General features: G+C 39.2%; 2 protein-coding genes across 6 annotated transcripts in view; one reads left to right on the top strand and one right to left on the bottom strand.

Annotated features, from left to right (window-relative positions):
• Positions 1-20164, top strand: part of LOC105465507 (minichromosome maintenance 9 homologous recombination repair factor) — a 126057-nt gene that overhangs the window by 22448 nt on the left and 83445 nt on the right. For all 5 annotated transcript variants that reach the window (XM_071096366.1, XM_011713958.3, XM_071096365.1 and 2 more), the window contains exon 7: positions 810-929. In XM_071096366.1, coding sequence (XP_070952467.1) covers positions 810-929 — 120 coding nt within the window. The remainder of the gene's footprint in view (positions 1-809; positions 930-20164) is intronic.
• LOC105465506 (anti-silencing function 1A histone chaperone) lies at positions 2393-19124 on the bottom strand. The gene is made up of 4 exons (XM_011713956.2): positions 18645-19124; positions 11989-12104; positions 7060-7236; positions 2393-5458 (listed from the first exon to the last, which is right to left on the bottom strand). Exons 1-4 carry the CDS (start codon positions 18751-18753, stop codon positions 5246-5248), a joined length of 615 nt encoding a protein of 204 aa, XP_011712258.1. The 5' UTR covers positions 18754-19124; the 3' UTR covers positions 2393-5245.

Here is a 20164-nt window from a genome sequence, read left to right as displayed (position 1 = left end):
AAGGCACTCTGCCAAATGTTGAGCTTAAATAGGGGTTTCCTATTAATGTATTTAGGAAACACTTGAGTATTGCTGAATAAACTCGGTCAGTGAAATGATATGTACCACATGATATGCACATGTTATTTATGCTACATTTGCAAACTGAGTACTTATTTTAAGATACATATTTCACTAAGTTACTAAATGAACTTTTCATAAATGAAAAGGTCTTAACTGTTGGAAACATAAGTAATTTGATATTTATAAAGTACTTGTAAAATCCCTAATACTTCTAAGTGCTTAAATAAAAATAGAATAAAATACTCATATGACTTGTATGCAAGGATTTAATCATAGTAGTTTGGTATTTAAAAATAGAGTAAATCAGAAACTTTATAAGCCAAAAAATTGTTTATTTGTTTTTGTAGAGATGGAGTCTTGCCCAGGCTGGTCTCACATTTCTGGGCTCAAGTGACCCTCCTGCCTTGGCCTCCCAAATGCTGGGATTACAAGTGTGAGCCACCACACCTGGCCCAGATATTTTTTAAAATGTTAAATGTAGGCCTAAACATCTGGAAATAGCACATAATTTATTAATTTAGATTCTGTGTCACATTTAGTAATCAATTAAGGATTGTTATGTTTATGACAGTTAACTTTCTAAAGATTTTCTAGTTAAATCCTTTCTCAAACAACCCTATGGAAAAGTACACAGTAAAAACACTGTAAAATTTTGTTGGCATTCCAAATGGACCATTTTCTAATTATTCTTAGTTCATGGGCCCTTTTATAGAAATTTAAAACTTCACATATTTGCTTTTTCCTAGGTGAATCTCATCTTTTATTGGTTGGAGATCCTGGCACAGGGAAATCTCAATTCCTCAAATATGCAGCAAAGATTACACCAAGATCTGTGCTGACCACAGGAATTGGATCTACTAGTGCAGGTATTCTATGTGACAATTTCAAGTAATGTAACATTACTTCAGAAGTTAACACAATGTTTTTTTCTAAGGGAAAACTACCTATAATGGGATAAATTCCAAGCTAATATTTAAGTTACTGCTAAAAATGGAAGGAAATATGCAATGTTATTTTGGTGGCTCTAAGAAAATATCTTGAAAGCTCCACCTTCACTTTGCATCTTAGTTTTGAACAATCCTATTCAATTTTCTCATTCTCTAGTGATTACCTTCATACTTTTATGCAGGAAACAGTCCATATCATCTGGCATTTTATGAAGACTCAGCAACCGGAATGTTAAAGAGGGGGATATTTCACTTTACCAAGTAGATAGATGGCATACAGCTTAAGGCATTTTCATGTTTATAAATCTAATAGGCAACAGTAGCGCCTACTGAAATTTCTTAGGTAGGGAATGTTTATTAGTATTTGGAAAATGTACTTCCATCATTGCAATGTGGAGCTTCATTCATAAGTTGTAATGATTCTTTAGCAAGTACATTTAAAAACCTTTGCAGGTAGAATGTCAAGATTTGATTATAAATAAAGTGACCTAGCGAATTTAGAAAAAAAATATTTAAAAAAAATATGTTTGGGCCGGGCGCAGTGGCTTACACCTGTAATCCCAGCACTCTGGGAGGCTAAGGCAGGCGGATCATGAGGTCAGGAGACCATCCTGGCTAACACAGTGAAACCCCGTCTCTACTAAAAATACAAAAAAATTAGCTAGGCGTGGTGGCGGCGCCTGTAGCCCCAGCTACTCAGGAGGCTGAGGCAGGAGAATGGCATGAACCTGGGAGGCGGAGCTTGCAGTGAGCCGAGATCACACCACTGCACTCCAGCCTGGGCGACAGAGCGAGACTCTGTCTCAAAAAACAAACAAACAAACAAACAAAAAGTAGGTTTGATGCTATTTTGTATTTTTACAGTTTTGACTGGGTGATGTTTCTGGTCTTCTAAAAACAGACTCTTGGCTTCACACATTTTAAAAGTGTTTGCTGCTTGTTAAGGAAGTCAGATTAACTTCCATTGGCCTAATGAATGCTCAAATTTCTAATGAGAAACTTACACTTTAAAATTTATCATACAACAGAAAATGGCCCATTAATGGTCCTATATAAGTGGAAAACTGTTATTAAAGGGGTCTCAGGTTTTGAAATATAAACAGTATATTAACCATCGACAAGAATGGATCTTTGGAATTGAGAAGAGTAGACAAACTTCAGGATACTAGGCACGAATATATAAAGAACATTTCCCATGCATTTTAAATCCATATGACCCAGTGTTCTAAGTTCTGTATAAAATGACACCAACAACAAATAAAGACGCTCCCCAAGTAATTATGTGGAATGTTTCCTAAGTAATTATGTAGAGTGTCAAGAAAATCTAGTGGATGACTGGTAATTTCAGAGTATTTGGGCAGTTTGACAGTGAATTGCTGCTGATTCACTGGATTAGTGAATTAGTATAAAGTGTATTAGCACATTTCCTCCTTTTTAATGCAAAGATCATAATCCAAATATGAGAGAACAAGTATAGGGAATATAAATTTTATAGTTGCAGAATAGTTATTGCTACTTCTGGTCTACCCAAAGGGCCAGACTAGCCTTTCTTCAGATTGTGTATTGCAACCCATTATAGAGATGTAAAAGTCAATTCAGTGGGTCAAAACCAGCACTTTCAAAGTGAAATACAATAAAAAATACCAAAATACTGCATAGTAAAGGTGCACTAAGGGTGCACTAAGGGTGTGTTTTCATGAAAATTTTTAACATAAACTTTTTATGGAGTCGTGCTTTTTTTCGCTCTGTTGCCCAGGTTGGAGTGCAGTGATACAATCTCGGCTCACTGCAACCTCTGCTTCCTGGGTTCAAGTGATTCTCCTGCCTCAGCCTCGTGAGTAACTGGGATTACAGGTGTGCACCACCACACCTGGCTAATTTTTGTATTTTTAGTAGAGACAGGGTTTCACCATGTTGGCCAGGCTGGTCTTGAACTCCTGACCTCAAGGGATCCACCCGCCTCAGCCTCCTCAACTACTGGGATTACAGGCATGAGCCACTGTGCCTGGCCCTAACCTTTTTGTACCGTGGATTATGGTAAAAAGTTTTGATAACTGCTGCCATAGACATGCTTGGGAAAGCTAGAAACCCCAAATCCTAAAATTAGATGGTACAGTTATATAGGAGCCTAAAGTTGTATAAGGCTATGAATGGGCAAATAAATGCATGCATACTTCTTCAGACTTCTGTAATGTTTTCTCAGCCCAAATAATACCCTTATTGCCTCCATCTTAGTGGCATAAGTCATTGGTTCATGTTTATATTCTCAGGACACAGCTATTTACTATGATCAAAAGGGTGGAAAACAGTTCTTCAGATGTAGTATCGGTAAATGAGGCTAGACCAGAGAGAGAAAAAAAAACAACCTATGTGCTAGTTTCTTAGTTTCTAATGTTTGAAGTCTAAATCTATTTTCAGTCATTAATTTAAGAAAATTCTTAAGAGTGATAAAATTTAAGATAACAAAAGGTAATGGTTTGCATGTCCCAAACTTGAGTGAAAATTGGTTGTCCATTTACAAATTGATACAAAAACCTAACCCTTTGATGTCACTACAAATAGATTGTTATAATTAGAATAAAAACTCAGCAGTAAATGGCTTTATTTGGTGATCTGGCTATATATGCTTTATTTCTAATAAGCACATGTGTTGTTCCTATTATATTAACCACTGAGCTCTTTGTTGGAAAGTAATGCTTTTATTTTCATTTTAATATTTTAACATTTTTCTTTTAATTGCAATTAGACAAATGAGATTTTCTTTATATAGTTTTAACAGTCAAGTATTTTACTTTTAAAATCTATGAACTAGTTAATGGACAATATTTTAATAATCTGGTATATTAAATTCAAAGTTTAACATCTGGCAAAACTTTTGCTTCACAAATTCACTTTTTTAGAATGATAGGAAATATATACAACTCAGAATCCGTATTTAGACAAATGCCCTTTTCCTTTCCTCAACATAAAAGCTTTAAAAAGTGCAGTATAAAAGTTTTAGATATGAAGGCACTGCATAACCTGCATCATATGGCTGTCTTGCTTAGCTGCAAGAATAATGAAAATATTCTACCCTTAATTTTATGGAGCATAAGAAAATTTTTGAGGAAGGACTTAACTCTCAAAGAAAAAGAAACCTTTTACCCCATTTAGTTAATTAATTCCTTTCCAAGATTGCTTTTCAAAAACTTGTTGGAAAAGCTATCTAGAGTACGTCAACCACAAATATGCCTGATCTCATTCTGCATGAGTGTCAGAGGAAATGGGGAAGAGTACTACAGGTGTGAAAATATATATATTTCCAAAATAGTAACATATCTATTATGATAAAGCTAAATATACCTTTCTAAATCCATGGTTTTTATATAAATATTGCCAATAACATGATCTATTAAAAGAATTTTTAAAGTTCACGGTATTTTTAGAAATCAAATGAACAAATTTGAGCCATTATAATCTCCTATTCTTAAACATAGGGAGTTTGTATTTTCTCCCAATACTGTATTTGGTCTTAAATTCATTGGGCAATAATGATGTATGATTCAAGAAATGCTGATATTCTGAACTCTGTTATAAAAACAAAAACCATAGCCAGGGGACCTTTTAAACAATTAGCCATGTTTGTTATTTTCTTGCAAAGCAAATCAAATGCTCTCCAACATCACATGAACTATAATAGTAGCCATAAGAGGCTTCATGGTGGCTTGGAAAATTGGATCCTCAAGTTCTTGGTAGCATATAGTTGATTTCAAATCCCCTTTTTAAGGACATGCCAAAAAAGAATGGAAATCTGCCCCTTAAATTAAAATGATACTATATGTCTTCAAGGGAAGAAACATTTTAGTTGAAGTAAACTTTGTTCTTTCAAAGGCCAGTAAAATAGTTGTCCAAAGATTTTGTCCCGGAGGCCAAGACATCTTTACAACCTGGTCTAATGATTCATGTTTCTTTATAAGTGCTTTCATTACATATACAGGAGAAGAAAATAATATATATGCTTTAATCAGATTAGTTTCAGAACAAATAAAATAACACATTAGAGAAAAAAATTACTTAAAAATAGTTGTATTTATATTCCACAATTTGTTCAAATACTGGTTTTCTTATAAACTTTCTACAGGATGTTTTTAAACAAATTCTTCACATTGTGTTTTGACTATGTACTTACGGAATTTCAGGGAAATAGTTCTGTGTATTTTTAATAGCTTAATTTGTACTAAAGGGATGGTAGGTGGTCACATGCAGTCCATGTGGGATTCTAACATGACATTTAGTGAGTTTTCTGATGTGGACCATCCCTTTGATGCTGAAGGTAATGCATCTGTTGAAAGAAGTGACTGTAGATTTGGATTACTGCTCTCTGCATCTTCCAGTTTTTCTGTGTTGTCTTCCCAATTAATGTGGAATCTTGTGACCCTGGGATTAGATGCCAAAATATTCCTTTGAAGCTAGAGGAAAAAGGAAACATCCAGATGGTAAACACTACAAAAGTTAAATCACCATATACAAATAGGAGCTTACTAAAATGGTTCCTGTTAGTACTTCTAAAGGGCTAAGTTCATATACAAAGGTATAATTCAAGTTAAGTACCTTAAATATAACTAATAAGGACTAGGGCTGTAGCAAAGAAGTTATTTTAGACGAACAGAAAAAATATACGGAGAATCTGAGGGGATTCGTCTGGCTTTTTAACTACTTAACTCCTATACTTCTGTTTTCTAAAAGAAAGAATCTCCTCTTTTTTGAAAGTGAATGCTTTAGAAGATGCTTTATTTAACAAGCTACTATGTTGTTTAGATATGTTTTCAAGGAAAATGAAAAATTGTCAAATACATCTTATTATTATTAATGGTTTCCTACACCTTTTAAAGACAGCTCATTCTTAGAAACAGTCCCGTTTCTTTTCTTTTGTGCTATACAAGGTGCTTCAGAGATAACAAATTGGATCAATGGAAGGTACCACAACAAGGGTGAAAAATAGTTCTGCCTTATTATCAGAAAGGAGAACATGAGAACATTCTATTCTGTTGCCATGTAATTTTTCTGGCATGGTCTGGCAGATAGAGTGCCATGTTCAACTTCATTTACTGTGTACTCTCACAAAATCACCAGTTACTAAACTGTTATAGTTCCCAGTGAAAAATCAAAAAGTACTAAGTATCTTTAAGAATGCTGAATCATAGATTTCATCTTCTCACTCAGAATTTAAGCTGTTTTCAGTTACCAGAAATATTTAAGACCATTAGTTTAACTTCTAAGAATAGCAGATAAAGCATGTAGGTGTTTTGAGATAACTGTGTTCATAGAAAAAACAAACACAAAACTTTCTCTCACAATTTTGGGAAGAGTTATACACAAAAATATCATCATTGAATAATTAGTACAACAAAAATGAATTTGTATGTCCTAAAGGTTGAAATGAACAGAATCATGATGGGAATAATCAATATGGCAAATGCTATACAGAAAGCCATAAACAAAGGCCTGTCTCTTACAAGAAGTACTTTCGCTGGGCGCGGTGGCTCACACCTGTAATTCCAGCACTTTGGGAGGTCGAGGTAGGCAGATCACTTGAGGTCAGGAGTTCGAGACTAGCCTGGCCAACATGGTAAAACTCCGTGTCTACTAAAAATACAAAAATTATCCGGGTGTGTTGGTATACACCTGTAGTCCCAGCTACTTGGGATGCTGAGGCAGGAGAATCGCTTGAACCTGGGAGGAAGAGGTTGCAGTGAGCTGAAATCACGCCACTGCACTCCAGCCTGAGCAACAGGGCAGGACACTATCTCAGAAAAAAAAAGAGGTACTTTCATTTTTCTAAACCATCAGAAATGCTCAAGGTGTCTGCCTACATTAATTACTAATGACTCATCTGAAGGTAGGGTTTAAAGTCATCCGCGGTAATGGAACAATAATTAGTTGCCCAGTTGGCATAAGGATCTCAGATTTATCTCAAAGCCATTTTAATAGTGTACTATGAAATTGCAATAACAACTGCTTTAAAAATTGCATAGTAAAAGTAGTTAAAAAGGAATAGTAAGAACATTACCTTAGAAAAGTCTGGTTTTACCGGCGGATTTTCCCTTAATTCTGTCTCAGTATATTCATTATTTACATAATAGCCAACTCTAATAAATTCTTGTCCTCGATAGGTACAAGTAATTAGCACAACAGTTACGCCTACTGCATCTGCATCTGGAATGAGTCCTGGATTAGGTGCATCAGCCTAGAATAAATTAAAAAGAAAAGAAACACACACACACAAAAGGCTGTTAGTGGCAGGCAAGACTGGAGTTTGTTACCTAGAACTATCAGTTGAGGACGCAACAACAAAAACTTGGAAATCATACTGAGAAGGAAAATGCTCATTTTTGACTGACTAGTAATAAGCTGGAAAAGACAGTTCATGTTTCACCACAGCATACATAAGGACCCTCGATACTTGAAAGCATGACCACACTTCTAAAAGGAAGAAATTCTGGCTACACTGCGTGGTGATTCATGAAGGATTATACACTGTTCATTATAAAACCTTTATAGTCAGCAATTGATTTTAACCTTTTCAGTCATTATTTTCAGACCTAAATTAGTTAAGTATTATCTCCTCATAGCCTGTTGGTCACAAATGTTTATTACACCAGTTTCCCTCTCCAACCCAGGATACTTATATTCTCATACCCACTCACCCACCCCCACAGGTATTCTAATAGTAAATTAGTATAAAACTGAAAATGAGGCTGGGTACGGTGGCTCAGGCCTGTAATCCCAGCACTTTGGGAGGCCGAGGTGGGTGGATCACAACGTCAAGAGATTGAGACCAACCTGGCCAACATGATGAAACCCCGTGTCTACTAAAAATACAAAAATTAGCTGGGCATGGTGGCACACACCTGTAGTCCCAGCTACTTGGGAGGCTGAGGCAGGAGAATCGGTTGAACCTGGGAGGCAGAAGTTGCAGTGAACTGAGATTGCACCGCTGCACTCCAGCCTGGCAACAAAGTGAGACTCCGTCTCAAACAAAACTGAAAATGAGATGGAAATAGCTACATAGCAGATTTTCAAAAAATATTAATAACCCTCTATTATGAATAGTTACTTTGCTAGACTCTACAATATAGTATGCTGTTTAAACCACACATAATGTGGAAACCAATGAAGGTAAAGATTGTTTTAGGCAGATGTCAAAGACCTTGTTTTAAATCAGGCTATTGTAAGGTGAACCTTGAGGAATGCGAAAGTAAATTGAGTTAGACTAGACTAAGAGCATGAGTGAAGGGCATGGTCCCATCCACCGTAGTGTGCAGGATAGTAATGAGATGACCGAATGGAAGGAGCCATAGGCTGGGGAACACAGGCAGTGATGGCTGAGGCATCTGAGGCAGCCATTCTGGGTGGTAAATGGATCAAGTCCCAGCAAATTAGCTTACCTGTTGCCAGGGCACCAAGGAATATTCCTGGGCCTAGATGAGCACGTTAGCCAATGCCTTAGCTTGGGAAAGTTGAAGACTAATGTTTACTGTATGCCTAACACAGGTAGATGATACAAAAAGGCATAAAATTGCTACCTAGTGTCCTAGGCTAAAAATCTCAGTCACGCTCACTCCCTTATCTCCTACATCTAGTCAGTCTCAGCATTTTTCATTTCTGGAGGCTGAATTCATGTCATCTCCTATCTGGAATATTGCTTAGAATTTTCTAACTGATCTCCCCAGCTGTAGCCTATCATTTGCACTGCTACCAGCATTAACACAGATCTGTTCCTTTCTCTTTGGTTTTAAAACCTCAGATTATTAAAACCCTCAGATGAGTATTCCCTTTTCTAAAGGATAAAATCTCAGTTCTTTAACTTCATTGATAAGGCCCTTCTCAGTTTGTCTCCAACCAACATCTCCATTCATACCTCCTTTAACTCCACCCTTGTTCTAGAGATATGAATTACACAGATTCTTTAAAACTTGGTGATAAATCTTTCACACTGTCCGAGCACAGTGGCTCATGCCTGTAATCCTAGCACTTTGGGAGGCTAAGGTGGGCGGATCACTTGAGCCCAGGAGTTTGAGATTATCCTGGGCAACATGGCGAAACCCCATCTCTACAAAAACAAATTTAAAAAAGAAGTATTTCACCCCCTGTGCTTCTAACATACTGTTCCCTTGGCCTGAAAGGTCCTTTTCTCACATCCTGAAAAATTCAACTTTTAATATTTTTTGGAGCTTACATTGAGTGTATTCTCAGTGATGCCCTTTCTAACTCAGAAGGTAGAATCAATAGATTCCTTTTTTATGTGCTGATATTTCTTGTCACAAATTCTTTAAGAATGTATGCCCTGTGATCTAAACATGTTTATTTTTCAGTCTTCTCTTCTAGATGCTACGCTTTATCCAGGGCAGGAGTCCCATCCAGTTCATCTTTATAATCTCATGTGTGGCTCAGCTCTGAGCACTTATTATTTTGGAATTCATCGGTAACTCAGTTCCTGCCCCAAAGGGGTTTATGATCTCTTTGGCGAGACACCAGGATAGGGACAGCCAGCCTTGTCCTGGAGAATATGCTGTTTGTCTTAGAGATTCTACACACCCCTGCGCAGAGGGGTTAGATTACTTCCAGTGTACCCAAACGGATTCTAATATACCTGGAAGTGGGTGGAGATGGGAAATACATAATAGTTCAGTACTGCTATGAGAACTCTTCCCCCATATTGCTTCCCTTCAGTGAATTGGTTCTAGGCATGTTTCTGTTTTAAAATCTGTTGTAAATATAAAACATTTTTTTAAAAGCATTTTACAATTTGAAAAGGATTCATTTTGAGCAAATTTGAGTAGAGAAACTTGCAGGCCTTTCAAATAATTTAGGATGCAGAAGTGATGAGCAGAGATCTTTGTTTTGACTGTAGCTAGCAATACTAGGCAGATGTCTGGACATCTTCCTGGTAGCCTTTGACTCATTCAAAAGAAAGACATGTTTAACCATTTAGAGAGGCAAAATTGTGGCAGACCAGGAGATTACTATAGCAGTTTTAAAACCCAAAACAAAAGCTGTAATTTAGTCTCTTTCTGTTGATAATGGTGAATTTTGCAAAACCTTCAGGCTAAATATATATTGTGCCTCCTCTGTTCTTTTTTGCAACATGTACACTGACACCAAGGTAAAACTACGTGAAGATCACTGGCAGGAAATGCTTTTGAATACATTTTTTTCCTATAGCACTTTCAGCCAAAAGCTTAGGAGTATGCTTAATAACAAACACAAAAGATTTTCAGGGTTTGTTTCAATAACAAGGCATTTATTTGTAAGTTCTTATAGTAGCAACAAAAAAAAAAAAAAAAAAAAAAAAAAAACCAAAGGTATATCAGTACATGTCAACCCAGGTTTCTTTTACTGTATCATGAATTATCAGTAAAGTATGGGTTCCCCAGGCCTGTGGGTCAAAGCAAGTCCTGCTTTTTTATATAACAATTTCAAGAAGTTAAGAGAATAAAAATGTAGTTCTAATTATAGGAATAGGGCACTATTTATGAGTGAGTTGAGTGTACTGTTTTATTCCCCATAACATTTTAATGAGATAGAATATTATCCACATTTTATAGAAGACTGGAGTGACTAAGGGAGGAGGTTAGGCAGGTTAAGTCACACAGCAATAAGCAGAGGTGTCGGCATTTGACCTGTATCTGTAACTGCAGTGCTTCCTCCTGCAGGGCATTGTGTTACCCATGTCTTTTACAGGGTTATGCACTCACACAACTTTGATTAACAGCACTTTTAATTCATATATTTAATTAGTATATTTGAGCTTTTCTTAGCTATTTCTTTAGATACAGTAAATTATTTGTTGCTTTTTAATCAAAAGTACTATGGCTAGGAAACCAAGATTCTAAATTCTGTATTTAGGACAGGGGAGGGAAAGGTAGCAGCTCTAGAGATAGCATGTGTCTAAGTGATTCTTTGCCAGTTTCTGATAGGATTATTTGACCAACAGTATTCATTTAAATTGGTCCCATCTGTGAAGTGAGAAAACAGAGGTCAGGCATAGGAAGAGTTAGATTTTCTTTCTGGATTAAGTCTTTTCAGTGAGTTCCACTTAACTGATGGGACTTTGTTGGGTTGAAATACTTGTAACAGAAATTAATAGTAGTTTTAAAAAACCTATGGCTAGTTACTCTTTGGTCTATTACAAATATCTCCCTTATAAAGAAGCATGCATAATTGAGGAATAATTGAATGGTTTCATATAGCAATTTAACATGGATTAAAAGAAATAACACTTTTGAATATAGAAGACAATGTCTGAAGCCTTGGTATAGATCCAAATACTCTCAGTGGTATCTAAGAACATAATTTTTATGACTAGAACTTCTCCTCACAAATACCTAGTGGGGTAGTAAATTTGCAAAAGTAGTCCTCTATAAGATAATGTAGATTATTAGATGCTTTAGTAAACTCTGGAATGTCATTCCAATGATCCAAGACCACACATCTCTATCCACTGAACATATCTGTTAACCTAGCTTAACTACTGATTATGCTGAAATAAAGTTGTTTTTGTTACATCATCAGTTATAGTGGCTAAAACCATAAACTGAAGATGCATATTACTGACAATGCCAGTTAGTTTTAGATATTTTGAATCCACGTTTTGGGATGCTAGACAGCCACGTTGGAAGTCTGATACTTAGATGCTATTCACAGGAAGAGCCCAAAATTCACCACCCTGTGTGCCATGATACAGTATAAAGTTTACTGCAGGCTGTGCATCTCCCTAAAATAAACATCACATTAACATCTCTCAGCATATAAAACCAGGAAGTAAGAGTTCCTTTGTGACACAGAGACTGCCTAAAACAAGATGGAAACAGATTAAAAGTGAATGCAGCAGAAACAGAGTTATTTAACCCAAAAGGAAAGGGATAACAGTTATAATAGATAATATAGTCTACTTCAAAACATATGTGGCATACACATTTACCAAGATTAATCTTACCTGAAATACAAACATATGCCTTCCTGCAGGAACAGGGCCCACTAAAACAGAGTCTAAAACTTGATCGTATTCTTCACTTTCTGCAGAGCCCACATAGATAATTTTCCATTCCAAGTCTAGGGTTAAAAAACCAAAGCATTACTTCATATTCAGTAATTACATTACCAGATGACATCAAAGACCCTTTTAATGTCCACTTAGCCACTTACTGGCTGTTAGGCTTCTCATGGCAATCCAGAAAGGCAGTGAAATGCTCTTTATAAAGTTCTTACCAGAGTTCATACTTTATATCAGAGTTTCTCAAAATATTCTTTTGTGAAACACTAGTTCCTAGACAGTGCCTCACAAACAAGATAACATAGCCAAACACTTGGGAAATGCTGTAAACCTTGAGGATTCATAAAGCACACTGGCATAGTAAATTTTCTGAGACATCCTTCAGTAAAGAATACCAGTAACATTAATCCAGCATTTCCCAAATTTATTTGGCTATGGAATCCCCCTTTTTTTGTATGTCATCTTTTAATGTCCTCCTCAACACACTTTGGAAGGGCAGCCCTATACTATGTTGCAGAGATCTAAATAATCACAGAGCTCCAAAGTAGAAAAATTATTAGTAAAACCTCCCTTGTGGCTCAGAAGTAAGTGGCTTCAGCTCATCAACTGTCTAAAGGATGACGATGGGGTTTTTCCCTTATGGCACCCCCATGTCGTACATTCTTTAAATTGGGAAGAGGAAACCAAGATCTTTACACCACGTGATACAATAGAGTATACACAGCGGAGATAGGCAGGAGGAAAAGACATTCATTCAGGTGCAACTCAAGGCGTTACATGTAATTCAATATAGTAGATTTTACTGAGCATGCTTTACAATGTGTTCTGTGAAGTGAACCCAGAGATGAGTAGAACTCTTTGGAGGAGTCTCCTGTTTAGTCGGGGAAGAAGATAACTTTGTAATACAAACCATCTCTGAGAGACCTCTTCATATTCTTTACATATTTTGCACTGTGGGGCCTGCCTCTTGCATTCAACACACTGTTACATAAGCACTCCCAAAGGGTGAGTTTCTGGGTCACTTATGACAATCTAGTTAGTGCCATCATGTGTTGCCGTTTTTGTGTAACTGTAGATAATTTTGTTCCCTAAGTTGATAATAGAAATAGTAACGTACTGCTCATTTATATTGTATTGTAAACTACAATCAACTGAAAGGTCCTTTTTTATTTTCTCTTATTAAGTCACTAATCACTTTCTGAGGACCTATTATGTCATGGCTCTGTCCTAGAACTAGACCATTTATATTTCCAGCTTCCAGCACATTTCCAGATGCAGGGTGCTGCATCTGACATCTCCTGAGATCATCTGTTGATGGAGATAGGGAGGAAATAGACAATATAAGTATCTCATCAGAGGGAATGGCAAATACAAAGGCCAGAGGTAGGGTACACTTGGCAAGAAAAAGCAAGGAGGCCAGGGCTGGAACAGAATGAAAGCAAGGGGGAAAGCAACTAACCCTATAATTGAGGATGAGGGGAACAGCCAGATCATGCGGTTTTGAAGGCCATCATAAGGACTCTGGCTTTCACACTGAGTGGCATGGGAAGCCATCAGAGGGTTTTGAGCAGAGCAGTAACAGGAGCCAACTTTCATTTTTTTTTTTTTTTGAGATGGAGTCTCACTGTGTCGCCCAGGCTGGAGTGCAGTGGCACAATCTCCGCTCACTGCAAGCTCCGTTGCCTCCCAGGTTCATGCCATTCTCCTGCCTCAGCCTCCCAAGAAGCTGGGACTACAGGTGCCCGCCACCACGCCCAGCTAATTTTTTTGTATTTTTAGTAGAGATGGGGTTTCACCATGTTCACCAGGATGGTCTCGATCTCCTGACCTCGTGATCCGCCCACCTCGGCCTCCCAAAATGCTGGGATTACAGGCGTGAGCCACCATGCCTGGCCCCAACTTTCATTTTAAAAGGAATGCTTTGATTGCTGTGTTCAATATAGAATGTAAGAGGACAAGGGAAGAAACAGAATATTTCAACAATTGAGGCAAGAAATTATAGTGGCATGGACCTCATGTGGCCATGGGGCTGTGCAACAGTTATATTCTGGATAAAATTCTTAAGATGAAAGCAGCAGGAGCCACTTTTGCAGGGGGGTGACATGGGGTGGAGGAACAATCAGGAGTTCATTTTAGACATATTTGAGATGTCTGCTATCTAAGTAGAGATACTGAATAGGCAGGATAAAAATTTGGAAACTGTCGATATGTTAAGCCGTAAAAATACATAGGCTTGCTCTAAGGAATGAGATTCGAGACCTCCAAAGATAAGAGGACAAATAAACAAAGTAAGTTACAAAACAAGTGGCAAATGAGGTAGGTGACCCAAAAAGCAAGTGAAGAAACTGTTTTAAGCAAGTGGTGTGAAAGGCACTGAACTAGCCAAGTGAGGATAAGACTAAGAATCATCACATAGAGTGGCTGGGCACAGTGGCTCACGCCTGTAATCCCAGCATTGTGGGAGGCTGAGGTGGCTGGATTGCTTGAGGTTAGGAGTTTGAGACCAGCCTGGCAAACATGGTGAAACCCATCTCTACTAAAAATACGAAAATTAGGAGTGACACATGCCTGTGGTCCCAGCTACTCGGGAGGCTGAGGCACAAGAATCGCTTGAACCCAGGAGGCGGAGGTTGTAGTGAGCCGAGATCGCGCCACTGCACTCCAGCCTAAGCAACGGAACGAGATTGTCTCCAAAAAAAGAGAAAAATTATCACATAAAGGTTTTCATAAATTTTAATTTTATATATAATTGTACCACTACATATAACGCCCCTGGATCCTAAGTGGTATAAATTGGCATTTGTGGACTGGCATAGGAACACAGCCATAATTTATAAACCTATTTTAGAACATACCTACTATATGCTGGGTATTAGTCCTGCCACTTCATACCTATTGTTTAAACCTCAACAGCTTCATCATATGGATCAAATTATCACCATTATGCAAATAAGTTGAGACTCTGAGAAGTAAAGTAATCTACACAAATTCATAGTTTGTACATCAAAGAATCAGAATCCAAGCTATGCCTACAAACCCCGGGCTTCTTCTGAAAACCTAACTGGGAAGATAAGATAAATTCTTTCTAGCTCTGAAGTTAGCAGTGGAATAAGGGAATTTATTTGCAGGGGAAGTGAGAGCAGAGGCGATGGTGAGATAATCTTGCTTTAACAAGAATAGGCTGCAACTCAGGGAACACTTGTACATTGATTTTTATGTTTATGGGATGCTTGCTATAGTTACTGAGTTTTACATGCTCAGTACTTTTTTATACATGAGCATCAGTTTTTTTTTTTAAACCCAGCTTTCATTTAATTCCTCTGCCCCCTGTATTTGAGGGAGAAAGGGTAAGGTCAGATGCTTTACATAAGTTCTCAGGTGAAGAAATCTGTTCATTTATTTTAACGTTAACTTTTATTTAATCACAGTAATCATGATTAAATGATTTACCCAGCCTGAAAGTATTTCCATTTGTGGTGAGAGTGAGTGAATGAGGGAAGTCATCAAGGGAATTTTTAGCTAATTACACTACTTGGGAAGACCTGTGGTCTAGTGGAAAGTATGTAGGCTTTGGAATTAGAACAAGCTGAAGCTGGAAAGTCTGAAACACCGTGCTCAATTCTGGTATAAGTATTCAATTGAGAGTAGCTGTAATTAAGATTATATGTAAATTTAAGAATGGCAGGATGGTCAATCAAAACTTGTACAGGCTTGGTAACCATCAAGCACATCCAGCCAGGATCTCAAGCTGTCTTAACCCCTGATATAAGCCCTGTATTAGAAAGAATCAAATTATGTTAAGACCAGATATTCCTCACAGCTTTTTCTGAAGCAAAGCTACAGAGCAGCTCTTAAAGAAAAGTAAATGTTTGGGGGCTATTGACGAAAGTATGAAAAATGGTGGCCAAACTCTGCTTTGAGACTTGAGGCAAAATAACTTACAAAGAAAATTCTTTTCAAAATATTCTATAGTTTGGGCTGGGTACAGTGGGCTCACTATAATCACAACACTTTGGGAGTCAGGGGTGGGAGGACTGCTTGAGCCCAGGGGTTTGAGACCAGCTTGGGCAACATGGCAAAACTCCATCTCTACAAAAAATTAAAATATTAGCCCAGTGTGGTGGCACATTGACTATGGTCCCAGCTACTCAGGAGGCTGAGGTGGGAGGATTGCTTGAGCCCAGGAGGTTGAGGCTGCAGGTAGCTGTGTTTGCACCACTGCACTCCATCCAGCCTGAGTGCCAGAGCCAGACTGTCTCATTTAAAAAAAAAAAAATTCTATAGTTTAAGAACAGAATTTTTAAAAGAACTATAATATAAAAGTATGGAACCTATAAGAAGCCTTTGCTAAGTAAACTCAATTTCCTTAATCCACATAGCCTCTAGGTGGAGTATACAGGCATGGCACCTTTTTGAAAGATTCCTTTGCAGCTTCAGTATGACTCAGCTTAAAATATTTTTTAAAATACTAAATAAATGCTCAGTAATGGTGCCTAGGAAGTGAAATATACCATTGGAAATAAGTATATTTTTGATACCAGTACTGTAAAACCCTGATGTGATTCAGCTGGGTTCTGAATGGATCCCAGTTAAAAATGGAACCTGTTTTGGCTTTGTGAATGGCTGGTTTCATCTGTGCAATGTAAAAGCCCTGTAACGACATCCTGAGTCATCTATCTTCTTTGTTCAGAGCTGACTCCTAAAATGGAAGGCATCACTTGAGAAATACCTGTAATTTGAAGAACTTCTGGTGGTATACTTGAAAAACACTGTGGTGTAAGTTGGAATGGACCGATCAATGGTTTTTCTTTTGTCTATTTTTATATGCAGTTGGCAATTAAAAAAAAAAAAATTACTGACTGTTGGGTGTGAAAAATGGGCCTGGTAGCTGCAATGCTTATATTAATAGTAGTATCATACAGATGACTTCAGAGTAATAAGAAAAATACCCCTAAGTGTTATCAATGGCCTATTTGAAATTATTTTAATAAATGAATCATCTTTCAAAATTTGCCCTATATATGTATGTGCATTTATGCTCTATATAGGTTTACCAAAAAAAAAAAAAAAAAACCCACAGAGGGGCACATGTTAAAGTAGTAATTGTGATTACCTAAAGGAGATAGGGGAAGGCATTGAGTACAGAGAACTGTTAACTTTATATATGCCTGTACAACTTTCTAAAAGTTTATTACAATGATATATATTGTTTTATAATTAAAATTAACCTTACATATGATACATACATTTTAGAGATTAAAAACTAGTTTTTAAAATGAAAAGTTTTACATGCCACGATTAGCCAAATCATCTTCAGAGCATTTTAAAAATACACTTCTAGTTCAAAGAAGTATGCCCCTCATCGATGAAGTTAAACTATTTCCCCTTCAAAACTGGCAAATGAAGCACTGAATTACTTTAGTAAAATATAATTAAAGCAAAGATAATTGTTGTTTTAGCTTTCTAAATATTTATTACTAAACATATTAAGAATACGTATTTTTAAGACCTTAAAATATATGTAGAAAAAATACCAGGAATTCTTGGACTGACATGAGGAGTTTAGCTTAATTTCCTAGCCTACGTTTGTGTTTTATGTTTAGGGTGTGTTCTGCATCTGGATGTGGAGTTATTTTACATTTCAACACGCTCTTGAAGAAAGTCTTCTTTCAGACTATTTAGAAGGCAGAGATTAAGTCCTGGAAATTATTTAAGTATCTTATTTCTGCTCTTAGGTTAAATGTAACTTCCTAGCTCAGCTCTCTCTCTCTTCCTGAGATTAGCTTTTCGTCATTAGGGTAAAGGAGTCCACGTTGGTTGGGGAGCCTGCGCGCCAGCATCCCGGCGCATCCCGGGCACCGGCCGAAGAGGACCGGCCGAACAGGACCCGCGGCCCCCGGGGAGTGCCGGCGCCCAGCCCGCGGCGCGGAGGGGCCGAGCCTGCGCCCGCCTCCCCCGCTGGTTGGTCGAGGAAGCCAGAAATCAGCGCGAGGACAGCCTCGCTCTCCTCCCCGAAGCGGCCAGGCATGGCCAGCCCGGAGAGTGCGGCGACTCCACCGTGAGCTCTCGAGAGTTACTGCCTCCCTTTCGCCGGGGGCAGGCGGGCGAAGGGGCAAGAAGAGGCGCCGTGCGCCGGGGTCGCTGGCCCAATTCTCGACTGGGGTAAGATGGCTCCGCTCCGAACTCGCCGGCGCGACCACACGCACAGCCTCTCCCTTCCCAGCCTCCGTGCCCGGGCCCGGAGGGTCGCGGAAGCTGTTGGCGGCGCTAAGCCAACCCGGCGCGACCCCAGGAGGCGCCGCGGGCGCGAGTGCGGGTCTCCGAGCTGCCCGCCCGCAGACAAAGCTGACAACATGGCTACCTCCGCTCCTCCGCTCAAACAAGTTCCTCGCAAGTTGAGCCCGGCAGGCGCCTGGGCTGCGGCGGAAAGCCGCGCGCGCCTCGGCGGCCGTCGACCATCAACTTGAAGTTTCCCTCCGCAGAGCAGCCCGCGGCCGCCAGGCGCCGAACACAGCCGCCCAGCGCGAGGCCGGGCCCGGGAAACTTTCAACGTCTGCAGCCCGCAACTGACAGCCCGGGCGCACGGGCGCCGCACTCACCTTCAGACAGGTCCTCGATGCACTCGAAGGTGATCTCGAACTGGAACGGGTTGTAGAAAGGAGAAGGGTTATCCAGCACCACTACATTGTTCACCTGAACCTTTGCCATATTTTGAAAAAAACACAAACAATGGGAACTGGGGCTGGTTGCGGCACAATAAAGTCCAGCGCGCGGCCGCTCGGGAGAGCGCAGACCCCCGCCCCAGCGCCGGCCCGACGTTGTGCAGCGGCGACTTGAGAAACTTTTTTTTTCCTCTTTTTATTTACACGGGAGCACTCCACAGTGTTTTGCAGCTTTCCTATTTCACTAAACTACAGCCCATTCTGCTCTGATAAGTAGCAGCGTTGCCCTCGATTGGCTGCACCCGAGCTCTGACCCTCCTCCTCCAGCGAGGGCCTCGGCAGCCAGCAAGATGGGCTCCCGCTCCCGGAATGGACTCGGAAACTTTAACTGCGGCTCCACCTGCTGGTGTGGATTAGGACAAAGGCGGAGAACAAAGTGAGTGGAATAAGGGCTGGGAGGCCCGCGCGGAGGCCGCCGGCGGGGGCGTGGCCGCGGCGGGGAGGCGTGGCCGCGGCGGGAGGGCGCGATTCGGCCGACGCCCGCCCCTCCGGTTGGCTTCGTGTGGGTGTTTTGGCGTTTTTTGTTTTTTTGTGGTTTTTTGTGGTTTGTTTTTTTTTTTTTAATTTTTTAACGCTCTTTTTACATCATTGCAACAGCTTTGCCGGCCTTGCTGAATTTAGCAGATGAGAATCGGTGTTTACACTGGGTTAGGTTCAGCTTTCTGTGTATCGGGTAGTAGTTGGAGTAGAGAAAAAGATTGCCTGCAGGGGAAATAAATTGCATGTTATAGACCGATGTCAGCTCGAAAGGAGCAAAGCCATTTTGGAAATCTAGCTCTTGGCCAGTATCTACGTTTAGGCACGACAGCGCCGTTAAGCAACACAAAATGAAGGGCGAGGAATGATTTTCCACACACTGTGCTTGGAAAATTTAAATAGGTAACCTTTGGGCTTACACCTGGGCGTCTTCTTCGGAGTCCAGATCTGGAAAGTCCTAGAATAAGAAAAAAATCACAAGAGGTGTGATCAGTTATACCCTAGGTTACTGCCATTGGGAGAGCATAGCAGGAACATAAAAGGAGAAAATGGAAGTTTCAGGAGACAAACAGGGCAACACACATAATAGAGATGGGAAAAAGAACACGAAGACATAGCAAGACATTTGATCTTCAAAAAAATTTCTGACCTAAACCATTAGTAAAGCAAATTCTGAGGAGCCCTTGCTTGCCTGTAACCAGTTGAGATCTGAACTGAGGAAATGTTGATTCGTTTATGCTGTTTGACTACCATTGCGGGGAAAGAGAAAGCTTTAACACATTTGTGAGCCTAAACCGTTTCTATTACTAGTAAGTGGTATAAAGATTTGTTTTTATTACCTGCTATCCATAAACCGTCACTTTTTTCCTTAAATGTTGTGAATGAAACCACCAAACTTGGCCAAATTCAGAGAGAAAATT

This window comes from Macaca nemestrina, chromosome 5 (genome assembly GCF_043159975.1).
Source record: "Macaca nemestrina isolate mMacNem1 chromosome 5, mMacNem.hap1, whole genome shotgun sequence".
NCBI lineage: Eukaryota > Metazoa > Chordata > Mammalia > Primates > Cercopithecidae > Macaca > Macaca nemestrina.
Note: the sequence above shows the minus strand (reverse complement) of the source record. Positions and strands in the feature narration are given on the sequence as shown.

Bases quoted from the DNA above. Each gene is read 5' to 3' on its own strand.
- LOC105465506 (XM_011713956.2), bottom strand. From the start codon at position 18,753: ATGGCAAAGGTTCAGGTGAACAATGTAGTGGTGCTGGATAACCCTTCT. The intron at 12,105-18,644 runs GTGAGTGCGGCG...TTTTAACCCTAG, and splicing joins CATCGAGGACCTGTCTGAAG to ACTTGGAATGGAAAATTATC. The intron at 7,237-11,988 runs GTAAGATTAATC...AATTTATTCTAG, and splicing joins GGCATATGTTTGTATTTCAG to GCTGATGCACCTAATCCAGG.